The 16286-nt window shown below is 35.9% G+C and overlaps 1 protein-coding gene across 3 annotated transcripts; it reads left to right on the top strand.

The window, feature by feature from the left end:
• Positions 1 to 1238: 1238 nt before the first annotated feature.
• slc28a1 (solute carrier family 28 member 1) lies at positions 1239 to 16200 on the top strand. Of its 3 annotated transcripts, none has more exons than XM_067390499.1 (18): positions 1239 to 1381; positions 1623 to 1699; positions 1775 to 1848; positions 2068 to 2159; positions 4576 to 4765; positions 7078 to 7219; positions 7444 to 7557; positions 7792 to 7866; positions 7945 to 8025; positions 8115 to 8195; positions 9556 to 9681; positions 9833 to 9963; positions 10060 to 10228; positions 10743 to 10937; positions 11064 to 11145; positions 12498 to 12596; positions 14401 to 14506; positions 14635 to 16200. In XM_067390499.1, the coding sequence occupies exons 1-18, from the start codon at positions 1378 to 1380 to the stop codon at positions 14750 to 14752; spliced, it is 1956 nt and encodes a 651-aa protein (XP_067246600.1). In that variant the 5' UTR covers positions 1239 to 1377; the 3' UTR covers positions 14753 to 16200. The 3 variants fall into 3 exon arrangements, with proteins under 3 accessions (XP_067246600.1, XP_067246599.1, XP_067246601.1); XM_067390498.1 differs by having other exon boundaries at positions 14632 to 16200; XM_067390500.1 differs by lacking the exons at positions 14401 to 14506; positions 14635 to 16200 and adding an exon at positions 13036 to 13563.
• The last annotated feature ends 86 nt before the right edge of the window (positions 16201 to 16286 follow it).

The following is a 16286-nucleotide window of genomic DNA, read 5'->3' as shown; positions in this document are numbered from 1 at the left end:
AAAAAGTCAGCGAATTTGCAATAGCTGAATATAATAATTTTTAAACCACAAAATAAACTTCATTCCGTAAAATAATTATAATTACCTACGCAAAAAGTATTTCGGACATCTCCAGCACGTTTTATAATTACCCAAAATTCAAGTTCACCCCTTTTACGCACGTTATGTCTGTCAGGTTGGAATATTAGAACTAAAAACATCAATATAACACACTCTTGGGCATCAGTGAATACCTGCCGGCTAAGAAATAAATTATTATTACCTACGATTCATCATAAATCCACATCATTTGAATATTAAGACATTGATGTCTGTCAAAAAAATAACGTGCACAATACACGGTAGTATTTACAAGAAGCAGAGGTCCAGGGAGTACACGCATTTCCTGTAAAATCTACATCGCTTTCTGAGAAGAGGGTGGGAAATGGCGGCCTGAGTGAGAGGCTGCTCACTGAAGAGCCATGGGTGGAGCGTAAAGTCCAGCTCCCCCTCTCTAGATGTAATTTGGGTGTAATGGTTGGAGTTAGAAGGACCAATAACACCCTAACCTAACCCATAACTCTATCCCTCCACCCATTAGATCCATAGAGCTGGATGCCATTTGGCTCTGCAGTGAACATCACTTGACCTGAGCAGCTTCAACATGCTGTCTGTCAGAGACGATAACGTACATAATAATACATAACGCACGTGAGTATAAAATTTGTTCTTCACTCGCTGAAACTGAATGATCAGGGAACTGAGTAACATACTTCACACTTAAATGAGTGATCTTGAGATGATTCCCTGTAGTCATCCAATTTGACTCTCATATGCTGATATGTAATATATATTATAAACTTGACAGGTGATTTTGATTCAAATGTAGTTTGAATACTATCTTCTAAGTTGTTTAAAAGTAAATGACCCATGATTCATAAATGGCCCTCATAAATTTATCCTGGCGCAGGGCCTTTCGGTCTTGTTTTGGGCCAGTTTTGACTGGTAATCGAGCTTGTGTTTTATATTATATGGATAATAATAATAGCCCCTCCTCTCTGCCACCTGCTCGCCGTGTGACTTTGCCTCTGGGACGGCCATAGAATTGCAGGCCCTCCGTCATGTTACATTTTTGTTATTTTCTGATAGTTTGTTTTCCTCTAATTTATATCTTGTTGGCCTCTGGAAATAAGGAGGAGCTTCATTGTAATAAATGATAAAAAGACGCTGTTTCATGACAGTGTAGTCATCACTAACTAGTAATCTGATAGCAACGTGCAAGTATCTTAAATAAAAACACATTAGTGTGTAGTTAATTAATGATAAGATTTCCAAGTGGGCAGAGTATATATCCCAGCTCAAGGTTCAAGACCCAGCAGTTGTCACAGAAAACAAAGAATGAGTAAGTCATTTATTTACTTCTCCATTCTTTAGAGATTTATTTTTCAAACAAGTATGTGAACAGGTGTTTTTACCAAGGTTTGCATAAAAGAGGTGTTGGTTTCGTATTTGTAGATAGTTGTTTAATGATTGTTCGGTTGAAGTGTGAAAACGGACGTGTTTAGAAACTTGTAGCTCTTAAGGAATTGTTGGATCAAGGTTCATTACAGCTGGTAAAAAGTTTTCTGTTACTTTCCTAACAGCGGACAAAGAAGATTTACAGTTGACAATCGTTCCGAATGGGAATGAACAAGGTGTGGACAATCCAGCATTTGTGAAGGTAGGCTTGAAGAAGTATGAGGAAGTTCTCTGAAAAGTTAACAAAGTTAAAAATCTCGATTTTTTTTATCTTTAGGAGGATGAATTAACAGAAGACCTGAGTGACAGTGATAAAGAAGAGTCAGAGAGGGAGTCAAAATCATGTCTTAGGTGTGGTTGTGAATCTAATCAGTGAATACGACATCATTCAGATGACATGATTGTCACATTATTTGGAAATGATGCATAATTGCATAATGCATCATATTAAGCTCATCCTAAATAAAAGATATAGACGAAAGTGTAAATATATTGACTCTGTCAACCTAATAATGCTGTTACACTTCACATGTGCAAGATTTTTAGCTATTTATTCATTGTTTACCACAGCAAAGCATGCATACCTATCACAGCCACAGAGATCTTCTGCAAGACACACTCCAAAATAATCAAATACATTGCATTGGGACTCTTTGCTGCAGGTAACATATTTTCATCTTCCCAGTTTTATATCTATGCACTCTAAAATAAAGGTTCAAAAAGGAGGTTTCAGTGAACAGTTCAGTTCTTCAGTTTTTTATATTGTTTATATGTCTTTGTGGTGTTTTTAATATGCTTTAAGACAAACCATGTGAAAATTCATAAGTCAACACCATTGCTGAGTATTTTCTCTTTAAAACTGCAGTGATCTAAAGACAGTTTCAAAATCGCGGTTTGAAATCGCTGGTGTTTCTTACGTCACAAACTAACCAATCACGTCAAAGTACCAGTGAGCTTTAGCATATCATTAACTATGACCGCTCTGAAGCGGGGGAGTCTCCAGACAGTTATCACTGTATATATCTGTTGATATGAAAAATCGTGTAGATTTAGCAATATTGCAGGTGTATGATGTATATTACGATGTTATGATGAACTATATGCCTTTCTCCACTGACGTTCTTTGTTGTTCAAAGTGTGATTGTTAGAGCTGTCTAGGTGCGTTCACACTTGTCATGTTTGGTTCGATTAAAACGAACCCTGGTGCGATTGCTCGGATAGTGCGGTTCATTTGAACATATGTGAACGCTGCCATCCGAACCCTGGTGCGGTTCGAATGATATATGAACGCAACACAGACCAAAGACATGTAACCGAACCAAAAACAGGAAGACGAGACCCTAAAATGGACAGAATCCTCACGCATGTCGGTTTTTCTTGTCATAGTAGCGAGTTTGCCCATGACAGGCATCAGAGGCGCGTCTCCACGCAGCAGATCATTTGTGTGTGTGACGAATGGATTCCCGCCGGTGTTTTGACTACTTTACACATTTTATAAGCTCTTCACGAGTTCCCAGCTGTCCAAAATACCATCACATGCAGGCTAAGCACCGCTACACACACACACAACGAGCGCATTTACCTCAGAAAACAGCACTGTTTTGCATGTTGGGTAAGTACCCTCTCAAAATGGGCAATACGTCATAAAATCCGACCAATCAGGTTGTGAATGTATCCCTATGCCTTAAATGTACAATATGTAAAATTTTTGCAGTAAAATATCCAAAAACCACTAGGCTAGTGTTATATATTTTGTCCAGCTGATTACAAACAATATCTCTAATGTTTTCAACTACTTGTAAATCATGAGAAAATTCCCATTCTAAACAGTGACACGGGGCAGTGCAGTCGCCTGTCAATGACGTCAGTTACCTTTGTTACCGCCTTTACTGACGTGGAAACCACATGACAACAGTGCCGTGGACAAATGCGGAAGTAGTGTCTAGCGTCCAGTAAACCACTAGCTTGCTTCAAGCAGTTCCTTATTTACTTCTTGCACGTTTTATGGTGGATTGTGTTACTTATTTATGGAACATAATTACTGTTTACCATCTGCCGCTGGTTCTGTCGACAAGGACAGCTCCTGTAAGCTCATGACCGGAAAAGCGGGAGCGGCGCCGGCGTCTGTGTCATAATAAAAGTCCCGCTGCTCGTGAGGCGTTTGTTGATCAATCGCTCCAGCTCCTCGTTCATCTCCCGCAACACTCGGTCCTGCTCTGCTTCATACTACAGTAACGTTAGTAATCGCATCCACGAACATGAGTTATTCCAGACTCAAATCCATATTCATTTGCACCGTCTGTTGAAATGGAGACCACATGTCCCAAGTTTCCGCTCTAAAACTTGGCGTCATCAAACTACGCCTTTGTTTTGAATAGGCTTCTAGCGACCTCTAGCGGAAAAAATAATAACACATTGTACCTTTAAGGTTCGGTATCTTTTGGTTCGGTGATAAAATTGCCAATGTGAATGCTAACCGGACCAGGACTGAATGTTTTTTTCTTCTTCTTTGGTCCGGACCAAATGAACCAAACGAACCGAACTACAAGTGTGAACGCACCCTAACTCTGATATGGCCATCATAGTTTGTGTAACATTAGCAAAACATAATTAGCTGTTTGATAACAGTCAAGCAAAAGGCTAATTACATTAATTACTGTTATGTGTCCAATGTTGTAAAAAGCGTTACCATTGTGTAGCATTTACCTCAGTAAGTTGACCGAGTGGATCTCTGAACTCATGCGAGTGAGTGGAGGCGGGGCTAATTTGCATATTCATAGATACGTGTATACTAAATGAAGCAAGTTACATATGTTAAATATGTAATTTTGGTGATCAAAGATGAGTTTTAAGGGATGAAATTATTCACTACTTTAATAATCACAAGAATCTTTTTCCACTTTAAAGAACCTTTTGTGTGTTGAAAAGTTCAAAAAGGTCTTCATGGAACCATTGATTCCAATAAAGAACCTTTATTCTTAAGAGTTTATTTGTTTCTAATTAAACATGGTGATATATTATACTTTTTTCAAGTGAACAGTGTACAGTACCTCATGTTTTTTGTGTTTTAAATTGTAGGTTATTTGGCATACTTCATTGCTGCATGCTATTTGGACTTCCAGAGGGCAATTGCTCTGGTTGTCCTCACTTGTCTGGGGGTGTTTATCGTCGTGTGCGAAATAGTGAATAAGTACAAGGGTGACAGTATAAGGAGGTTCTTCAAGCCTGCTCAAAGGTGTTTCAAGTCCAACATCAGATGGATAAAATGGTGAGTCGGATACACTATCATTCAAAAGATTTGTCTGTAAGATTTTTAAAAGTTTTTGAAAGAAGTCTAATTTATTTGATCAGAATACATTAAAACAATAATAATGTGAAATTTTATTAACAGTTTTATTTGAATATATTTTAAAATGTAATTTATTCCTGTGAAGGCAAAGCTGTATTTTCAGCATCGTTACTCCAGTCTTCAGTGTCACATGATCCTTCAGAAATCATTCTAATATGCTGATTTAGTGCTTAATAAATTATTATTATTATCAATGAATACAGTTGTGCTGAATAATTTTGTGCAAACCATTTTTTCCAGGATTCCTCTGTGAATAGAAAGTAAAAAAAAGAAAAGCATTTCAACAGAAATCTTTTGTAACATTATAAATGTCTTTACTGTTACTTTTGACTGTAAATTTTACCCTTGCTCAATAGAAGTGTTAATAAAGAAAAAATCCCCAGACCTTTGAACAATAGAGTATATTTAGCTTGGAATGGTTTGGAGATGACTATAAGAGCTGTTTAGAAGAGAAACATTCCCTCTGGAATTTCCTATGGCATTTTAGAAAAGTGGCTTTTGTAATCTTGTTGCTAACAAGTTGCTGATGAATTGCTTCATATCGACTACAACTAGAACAATGTGAGTTTGTACTCGTGTAACAACTTGTTAGCTAAGTTTGTAAAGCATTATCTATTGTGAAGGGTCATTTCATTATGGTATTGTAGTGCTGTGCTGGAATTTATTTTCAAGGAAGTAGCGTGTCTATTAATGTGTAAAGCTACAGTTACATCTTTAGCTAGTCATCTTGAGTTCCTTTCCATCAAAACTGGTTAAATCTCTTAAGCCTAGTAGTGAATGATTTATGAGCAGTAGGATAATCTCTCTCTCTTTTTTTAGTTATGAGAAAGAACCATATTCATGCACGCAGTCACGCAGAGCCGAAGCACAACCAAAACAATGTTCTTTCGCAAAATACATGCAGTTTTGTTTTTTAACTGCTAGAGGGCCAACAGTTATGTAGTGTACCTTTAAAGGGGTCCTTCATTATGATTTCACTTTTTTAACTTTAGTTAGTGTGTAATGTTGCTGTTTGAGCATAAACAACATCTGATACGATGCTCAAAGTTCAATGCAAAGGGAGTTATTTACTTTTACAGAAATTGCTTTTTAAGGACTACAACAAACGGCTGGTAGGGACTACAACAACCTTCTTCCGGGGTTGGTGACATCACTAACCCTAAAATTTACATAAACTCTGCCCCCCGGAACACACAACAAAGGGGGTGAGGCCATGTTGGGCTGCTTTAGAGAAGAGGAAGAGTTGTTGTAGTAGAGTGTTGTTGTCATGCCGTCATTTTATGTCGGACTGCTTCACAAACGAGGGTCAATTCAACGCTGGATTTGCACAAAAGATTAACATGACGGCACATGCTAGTGGATGAGTTGAATCAACTCCACAGAAACTACATAAATTTATCCACTAACCATTCAGAAACGTCCAGTTTCATTCTAAAAGTTGTAACTTCTTCCTGAGTCTCTCCATCAGTGTCGACTCCGGTTTGAACAATGTAAGGCTGAACACCGTTACTGACAATCCTCATTTTGGCTGCGTGAGATTCTCCAGCTTTGTTGTTGTTGATCAACCAAAGTGCGAGCTGTTAAAGCTCCACTCTCTTTTGGAAAGCGTGCAGGGAGCAGCAGCTCATTTGCATTTAAAGGGACACACACAAAAAGTGTGTTTTTACTCACACCTAAATAGGGGTAAATTTAACAAGCTATAATAAATAATCTGTGGGGTGTTTTGAGCTGGAACTGAACTGAAAAGGGCATAATAGGTCTCCTTTAAAATCAAAAGTTGTGTTTGTTAACATCAGTTTAGCAAACAAAGCCCAACAAAATTTTTACTAAGTCAGATTAATAAATGCTTTAAAAATATATTGCTCATTGTTAGATCATGTTAGCTAATGCATTAACAAATGTTAACATATGAGATTTTATTGTAAAGTGTTACCAGTTATTTCTACAATACAATAAAAAAAAAAAAAAAACATTAACTGTTGTTTTTAATTGAAGAACATGCAACATTCTGAAGTCACAAAATAAATTGTGGATAATTAGTTTAAAAAACAGATTTATAATAATTGCTGGAAATATATCAGGTAGTCTTTGAATATTGTGTTGGACAATGAGTGACTATCGAAAAGGTTGAGAACCACTGCTCTAAATGTAATAAAATATACAATATGTGCATTTAATCACAAATACATGAATCATAACTATATACATATCTCATGGTTGTTATGTTTCAGGGTGTTCATAGTAATTGTGCTGGGACTGCTGGTGGCATGGCTGGCAGTCGACACACGAAAGCGCCCAGAGCAGCTCATCTCTTTTGCCGGTGTCTGTCTATTCATTATTGCCATATTTCTCTTCTCTGCACACAGAACTGCGGTGAGTGATAAAAAACACATACCTGCATTACATGCTTTATTGCACGTGCTTATCTCTGAATTCATTTGTTTTAGACTTTGGAATTCCTGCAAACCTTATCAGATTGTTAAGACTTTTATTTGCTGTCTCAGTTGTATAGACAATGATTTTAATCATCCACAACTGTGTAAGGTACATTTGAATGGTTGTTAACAAAAAGATTGTTTGCATTGAATTCTGAGCAGGTGAACTGGAGGACTGTCTTCTGGGGTCTTGGTTTACAGTTTGCCATTGGCCTGTTTGTCATTAGGACAGAGCCTGGTCTCTCAGCCTTTGAATGGCTTGGAAAGCAAGTTCAGGTATAATATAAAACATAATTATTATTATTTTATTAAATTTGAAACATTTGAGCATTTTCACTAGTGCCCTCAGACATTTGGACACCTCTAAAATAATCTATATTCTACTTATAAAAATATAGCTCTTTAAATTAAGGTAATATTTTACAATCTGTGGTAACTTATTGAAACAAAACAATAATACATGATTTTAAATGCCCTGTTCTAAATCATTTTCTTTCTTTTTTCCCCCAGATATTTCTGGACTACACAAAAGCCGGTTCAAGATTTGTGTTTGGAGACCTCATCGAAAACATATTTGCTTTCCAGGTTAGTAATTATAAATACTTTCCATGAAATGCTTGGATGGGTTTATTTTTACTACTGAATGTGGCTCATTACGCACAGGCTCTGCCTATAGTGGTGTTCTTCAGCAGTGTGATGTCAGTGCTGTACTACCTTGGGGTGATGCAGTGGGTCATCACAAAGGTAAAAGTGACTCAGTCCATTCTTGTATTGATTCAACCTATATGAGACCTTTAGAATGTTGTTTTAATAATGTTTTATTCTGTGTCAAGATTTCCTGGGTAATGCAGGTAACGATGGGAACCTCCTCTACAGAGACTCTCAGTGTGGCAGGGAACATTTTTGTTGGTCAGGTAATAATTCATTTCATGTTTTCATTTACTCTCAGAAAAAAAGGCAGTACCCTTTCAAAAGGTACTAATATGTACACGTTAGATACTTATATGCAGTGTTGGGGAAAGTTACTTTTAAAAGTAATGTGTTACAATATTATCTCACTCCCTAAAAAGTAACTAATTGCATTAGTTACTTTTCATGGAAAGTAATGCATTAAAAAAATCCACTGGTGCGTACAGTATGTGCATACATAGTCTTCTGATAACAAAATTTGCGTCACGAGCACTGTACGCTGACCCACACATTTGTGTAAAAACTGAAAGTATACTTTCGGCTTAACTTTACTAGTTACTTGAAAAAGTAATCTGATTACATAATTCATGTTACTAAATAATGCTTTACCCCAACACTGCTAATATGTACACTTTAGTTACTAACATGTACCTTTAAGGTACTAATATGTGCCCTTAAAGTGTTAGTTCACCCAAAAATGAAAATTCTGTCATTAATTACTCACCCTCATGTTGTTAAAAATCCTGCAAGACCTTCGTTCATCTTTTTAAGATATTTTTGATAAAATCTGATTGCTCAGTGAGGCCTCCACTGCCAGCAAGATCATTAACACTTTCAGATGCCCAGAAAGCTACTAAAGACATATTTAAAACAGTTCATGTGACTACAGTGGTTCAACCTTATGTTATGAAGCAATGAGAATACTTTTTGTGCACCAAAAAAACAAAATAACAACTTTATTCAACAATATCTAGTGATGGGCGATTTCAAAACACTGCTTCATGAAGCTTTACGAATCTTTTGTTTCGAATCAGTGGTTCGAGCATGTATCAAACTGCCAAAGTCACGCCCCCCAGTGGTGAACCATTGAAATTTCGAAACACTTATGATGTAACAAAGCCTTGTTTACTGAAATCATGTGACTTTCACGCTCCGAATTACTGATTTGAAACAAAAGATTCGTAAAGCTTCATTATTAATTTTATATTTAAATTTTATCAAAAATATCTTAATTTGTTTTCTGAAGATGAACGAAGGTCTTACGGGTGTGGAACGACATGAAGGTGAGTAATTAATGACAGAAATTTCATTTTTGGGTGAACAAACCCTTTAAGGGGTAAATAAGGTACAAAGGTGTACCTTTTGAAAGGGTACTGCCCTTGTGACAGCTTTTCTACCTTTTTTATTATGTACGTAATTAAAAAATTAAATTAAATACATAAAGATGCAACTTTATAAATGCACTCAGTTTTCCTAAAGCATTTCTTGACAAATTCAGATCAGTTTCTTAAGGGAGGAGATCCTTCAGGGCACTTAAACAATTTTGGGACAATGATAAATTTGTAATGTTCTGATGTGTTTCAGACAGAGGCGCCCCTCCTGATTCGTCCTTATTTGAAGGACATGACCAAATCTGAGATTCATGCTGTCATGACTGGAGGATTTGCCACCATTGCTGGGAGTGTTATGGGGGCATTCATCTCATTTGGGGTACGGCAACATGTACTTCATTTCATTGGTAAAATTCTCCTGTGAAAAGCTGGAATGGGGAAGAAAAACTATTCAGTTATAAATAAGTGAGTTTAGTTCTTACCGCAGAATGTACGTTCTCCATGGGATAATTAAAGTCTCCTCTACACAGATTGATGCCTCCTCTTTGATTTCTGCATCGGTGATGGCTGCCCCATGTGCTTTAGCCATCTCCAAACTTTCCTACCCTGAAACTGAAAAGAGCAAGTTCACATCTACAAGTCAAATTAAAGTTGACAGTGGGTGGGTTCACCTCTCAAATATGCAGTTTATGTTTCTAAATATCGTATGTTTTGTGTTCAAATGTTTTTTATCAAATGTCATGTTGTTTGTGCTCAGTGGTGAGCAGAATGTCTTGGAAGCTGTCAGCAGTGGTGCATCTGCATCTATTGGGCTTGTGGCCAACATCGCTGCTAACCTCATTGCTTTTCTTGCCATTTTGGACTTCATTAACGCTACTCTCAGATGGTTGGGAGGCATGGTGGGATACTCAGATGTCAGTTTTGAGGTGTGTATTACCACATATTGCATTTATTTGATCAGAATTACAGTAAGAACAGTACTATTGTGAAATATTATTAGAATTTAAAATAAATACTTTCTATTTTAATATATATTTAAAATGCACTTAATTTCTGTGATGTCAAAGCATCATTACTCCAGTCTTCAGTGTCACATGATCCTTCAGAAATCATTCTAATATGCTGATTTGCTGCTTAAGAAACATTTCATATTATTATCAATGTTGAAAACAGTTGTGGTGCTTAATATTTTTATGGAATTTGTAATACTTTTTTCTCTTAAATGAATTGAAAGTTCAAAAGAACAGCATTTAGTTGAAAATATAAATCTTTTACTGTCACTTTTGATCAGATTAATTCATCCTTGCTGAATAAAAGTTTTTTTTTTATGTTTATACAGTGTATGTACATGTTATATCAAAATTAAAGGGGCATAATCCTACAAATCTTTATATTCAACAGTAAAGTGTTTTAACAGAGCCATTTCTTTTAACCCCGCAGTTGATCTGCTCCTACGTGTTTATGCCGGTGGCCTTTATGATGGGAATTCCATACGACGAGTCTTTTACAGTGGCTGAACTTATTGGCACTAAACTCTTCCTCAATGAGTTTGTAGCCTATGAGAAGCTCTCAGAGCTCAAAAACAACAGACTTAATGGCATTTTAGAAGATGATGGAACCAATAATTGGATTTCAGTAAGTATTTATGTAATGTCTCTTCAAATTGTGCATAAATATGCTATTAAAAAACATAATAATCAGTCAAACACGTGATCTGAAGTTTGTCAGAATTATTAAAATTGTTGTTCAAACCACTTGCAGGTTCGATCAGAAATCATCTGCACCTATGCCCTGTGTGGCTTTGCTAATTTCAGCTCTCTTGGTATTGTGATTGGAGGCCTGTGTGAGTATCTATTCAAAGCATTAAAATAGGCTTAAATGATTTTAGTGCTAATGATGTACAGTGACATGCAAAAGTTTGGGAACCCCTTGCAGAATCTGTGAAAATGTGAATAATTTTATCAAAATAAGAGATCATACAAAATGCATGTTATTTTTTATTTAGTACTGTCCTGAGTAAGATATTTTACAAAAAAGATGTTTATATATATAGTCCACAAGACAAAAAATAGCTGAATTTATTAAAATAACCCCGTTCAAAAGTTTGCAAACCATTCGTTCGTAATACTGTGTGTGGTTACCTGATGATCCACGACTGTTTTTGTGTTTTGTGATGGTTGTTCATGAGTCCCTTGATTGTCCTGAGCAGTTAAACTGAGCTCTGTTCTTCAGAAAAATCCTCCAGCTCCTGCAGATTCTGCAGTTTTCCAGCATCTTTTGTGTATTTGAACCCTTTCCAGCAGTGACTGTAGGATTTTGAGATCCGTCTTTTCAAACTTAAGACAACTGAGGGACTCAAACTCAACTATTAAAAAGGTTCAAACATTCACTGATGCTCCAGAAGGAAACACGATGCAAGAACCGGGGGGTAAAAACTTTTTTGAATTTGAAGATCAAGGTAAATTATACTTAATTTTTCTTCTAGCAAACATTTAAGTGTCTTATGTTGCTTCTGAAGGGCAGTACTAAATGAAAAAAAAAAAAAAAAATTGTATCCTGTTCAAAAGTTTTCACCCCTCGGCTCTTAATGCATCGTGTTTCTTTCTGGAGCATCAGTGAACGTTTGAACCTTTTTTAATAGTTGAGTTTGAGTCCCTCAATTGTCCTCAGTGTGAAAAGATGGATCTCAAAATCCTACAGTCACTGCTGGAAAGGGTTCAAATATGCAAAAGATGCTGGAAATCTGACGAATCTGGAGGGCCCGGAGGATTTTTCTGAAGAATAGAGCTCAGTTTAACTGCTCAGGACAATCAAGGGACTCATGAACAACCATCACAAAACACAAAAACAGTCGTGGATCATCAGGTAACCACACACAGTATTACGAACGAATGGTTCCCAAACTTTCGAACGGGGTTATTTTAATAAATTCAACTTTTTTGTTGTTGTCTTGTGGACTAAATGTAAACATCTTTTATGTAAAATATCTTACTCAGGACAGTACTAAATAAAAAATAACATGCATTTTGTATGATCTCTCTTATTTTGTTAAAATTATTCACATTTTCTGCAAGGGGTTCACAAACTTCTGCATGTCACTGTACCTTGTGGCTTCTTTTTGCCATTGTTCAGTAACATTTTTGTTTTTAAAATAACATCATTTACTGATCATTTTTATATGTTATTGTTTCACAGCCTCTATTTGTCCACAAAAGAAGGGTGACATATCTGCTATAGTGCTCAGAGCCTTGTTCACAGGCACATGTGTTTCCCTGATCAATGCCTGTATTGCTGGTAAGCAATCTCTAATCATCAAAATCGCTGTTTTGACTTTAGTCAAACCAACATCACAGCTTTATGCATCACCACATGCCATTGAGTTGTCATGTAGCAGACATTATTTAAAGCAACTTACATTACACATTAGAGGCGAAGTTAGCCCATGAAGCCTTGCTCTAGAAAACAACAGTGATGTATTATGAATTGCTAGGGGTGTTAGGTCCGATCTTAATTAGCAGAGGTGTAAAGTATTTGAGTAAATGTAATTAGTTACTGTACTTAACTATCTTTTTGGCTACTTTGTAGTTGTACTGAGTATCAAAGATGTTGGCAACTTTTACTCTCTACTTGACTTCATTTTTGAACAAGTAAATGTACTTTTTACTCCACTACATTTGTGATGAGTAAAGCAATTACAAATTACATTTTTCATGGCAGCTAACTTTTTCTGCAGCAGTTTGTTTCTGATATAAAGAAGAGATATCATCATCTGAGGGCACTGAAGGTAGCCTACTATATCTTGTGCATTTTGCCTTTACTCACCCAAAACTATTCAACAAGGCTACTTTATGTGAATGTGAGTGCATTAGCAGGTAGTTGCTGATCGCAGATGTTTTATTTATTAGATGAGGAAATGACTGCAGCTAGTGATGAGGCTCAAACCAGCACATACAGTAGACAGTAGTGACTATTTAATTTTACTTAACATTGTTTTATTTATTCCGCTATATTGACACGACCGTTTTAAAAGATATTGGTTTACTTATAGCCTTTCTGTGCAGTTGAGCTCAACTGAGACTTGAGAGTTTGGAGACGTTTAAAAGGTTGTTGTGTCGACCTTGATTTAATGCAACATTGAGGTGTTCAATTTTATTTTGATTTTAGAAAATAAACTTGATTTTTCATCTTAAAAATCAATTGTTTCTTATTTTCACTGGCATATTCACTAATGCATCTCTGAGCCTACATTCAGCATGAGTAAAATACTTAAAGGGATAGTTCACCCAAAAATGAAAATTTAATGTTTATCTGCTTACCCCCAGGGCATCCAAGATGTAGATGACTTTTTTTCTTCAGTCGAATGCAAATTATGATTTTCAACGGCAACCGCTGCCGTCTGTCAGTCAAATAATAGCAGTGATTGGGAACTTCAACTATAACAGTAAATAAAACTTGCTTAGACAAATCAAAATTAAACCCTGCAGCTCGTGACGACACATTAATGTCCTAAGACACGAAACGATCGGTTTGTGCGAGAAAAAAAGTCATCTACATCTTGGATGCACTGGGGGTAAGCAGATAAACATCAAATTTTCATTTTTGGGTGAACTATCCCTTTAAGTACTGATAAAATCAGATACTTTAAGACTTTTACTCAAGTCGTATCGGTTACTTGTAGTGGAGTCATTTTTGATGTAAGGTATCAGTACTTTTACTCAAGTATGGTTTTCAGGTGCTCTTTATACCTCTGTGACTAAAAGTTTGCTAAGCAGTATTTCCTGCTAAAGCAAGGCGGTATTTGAGAAGTGGCCTTGAATGGAAACATGCCCAGAGCATTATGGGTGCTGAAGTTTCCCTACCTATTTGGCAAAAGAGAAGACATCAGCCTTTCTCACTGTTTTCTGTAACCAGGCAGCACATATTTAAATTTTTTCGCTTTTCTACTGTATAGGCAGCCAAGTTTTATTGAAAGTCCATTTGCCATTGGTGAAGTACAGCACAGATCTTAACTACTAAGCCAAAGTAACCCTAGCTGGTGGTTTTAATCAAGTACAATCTGGTATTGACTTAAGTTTATCATTATCATTGTTACCTGTAGGTATCCTTTTTGTCCCTCCGCTGGACTGTGTGGATCTGTTTCAAAACACAGTCTTCAATAACACTATGCCAAACATTGAAAAATGCTGTTATGAACTTTTTAAAAGGTAAGGACAAGAGAATATTGTTGCATTGTTGTAATTCAAAAGCACTCTGCGATAATAAATGTTTAAATATTTACTCAGGTGGTTTAAATCTACAATCTTTCTTTCTTTTCTTTTCTTTTTTGCAGCAGCAGCACTATCAACAATGAAACAATTTCTTTCGAGGGTTCCTGGAGTGGAGTGAAAAATGCTACAATTTATTTTGCAAACTGCTGTGGTCTCTATAACGCATCTGTGTGTAGCATGTAGTTTGGCCAAGAGGTAACAATACAACAATGCAGAAAACACATCTCAACTAACTATAATGACTTTATTTATTAGATCTCACATTTTAAAATGTATGTTCAGCTGATATATGTATAGACATAGTACATTTGAATTTATTTGGTCATTTACCTATTCAAACACAATTACTCTATAGATATAACGCAATGTGTTAGAAAACAATGTATGTCAAAGTATTTTATTTTTATGTAAATGCTGTAAATTGAATTCAATTTGTGTTGTTCTTTCATACGTAAATGTTATAATCATTTTTGGAATTTACATCCAATGACGTGATAGATAGATCCATGATAGATAATAAGACATGTGCTATGCGGTGTTTTATTGTGATAATCATGCTGGAATTGCAGTGATTACTGAGTAAAGCAATAAGAGCCATAGGGCCCTTTGGTCAGGAAAGTGGTTTTTAAAATATGAAGCACTGGACTCTGCCTTTGGACAGTAAAATAAGTCAAAGAACTTTCTACTGCTATTTACATGTTTATTTTACAAAAACAAATAACAAAACACAACAAAAACACCTAAAATACTTATCCCTATAAACATATTCTGCTGAGCTCTCTTTCTCTCTCTAATTCTCTAATACACTACAATCCACATAGTTTCTATAATATAAACCCCTCTTATCATCTTATCATTTCTGACCACATTTTATGAGTCAGTCTTGCTGTTAGCATGAGCAATTTCCATAAAATAATGATTACTAATTCTTGTGAATTGGGTAAAGGGTTATAAAGCAACATTTATTGATTTTGGTTACTTTGAATAAACATATGCTTTTTGAAATATCAAAACCAAAACAACAAAATATGTATGTGTGTGTGTATATATATATATATATATATAATACACACAGGGTTGGTTAGATTTTGTAATATCTTGAAATGAAGTCTCTTATGCTCACAAAAAATATTTTAAAAAGGATTATTTATTTATTTTTTCATTATTTAAAATATATATTAGCCCAGTTGTGTGAAGTGGCAGGGTTCTAGAGAAATATGACACATAAACGGTCTGAAAGGTCAGTAGTAAATGGCTTTACTGTGACAATAAAGCTCATGATTTTTCTTCTTTTAGGAGACACATTGAAGATGAAAACAAATGCACTGATTATGATGCTAATAGTTTGCCGATATACAACTAAGATTGGTGCACTTGTGTTGCAGATTTACGGCCATACTCGTAAAAGCAGGACAATCCACTATAAAAAGCCTCTCAGTGACTAACAAAAAGAGCTGCATTTCTACACAGCTGAGACACATACATCACAGATGTTTGAGGAATCCTTAAGAAACTCCCTCTCACACGGTTCCTCAGTCATATAAACTTGACGTAGGAACATTTGAATAAATCATAAAGTTCCAGAGTCTATCTGAAAGCATTGTTCATCCGTCTACAGGCGGTCCTGGTTTTATATTTTTCTCCAGTGATGGTCTTGAAAAGGGGATAGCCTCAATTCAGTTCTTAAAAATAAAGTGAAGGTGCTCTCAGGAGGTAT

Source organism: Chanodichthys erythropterus, chromosome 7 (assembly GCF_024489055.1).
Source record: "Chanodichthys erythropterus isolate Z2021 chromosome 7, ASM2448905v1, whole genome shotgun sequence".
NCBI lineage: Eukaryota > Metazoa > Chordata > Actinopteri > Cypriniformes > Xenocyprididae > Chanodichthys > Chanodichthys erythropterus.
Note: the sequence above shows the minus strand (reverse complement) of the source record. Positions and strands in the feature narration are given on the sequence as shown.

What these genes read in the sequence shown, in the direction of transcription:
- slc28a1 (XM_067390498.1), top strand. An exon ending in AACATCAGATGGATAAAATG is followed by an intron (nt 4,766 to 7,077) that starts GTGAGTCGGATA and finishes GTTATGTTTCAG; the next exon opens with GGTGTTCATAGTAATTGTGC. An exon ending in GATCAATGCCTGTATTGCTG is followed by an intron (nt 12,597 to 14,400) that starts GTAAGCAATCTC and finishes TGTTACCTGTAG; the next exon opens with GTATCCTTTTTGTCCCTCCG.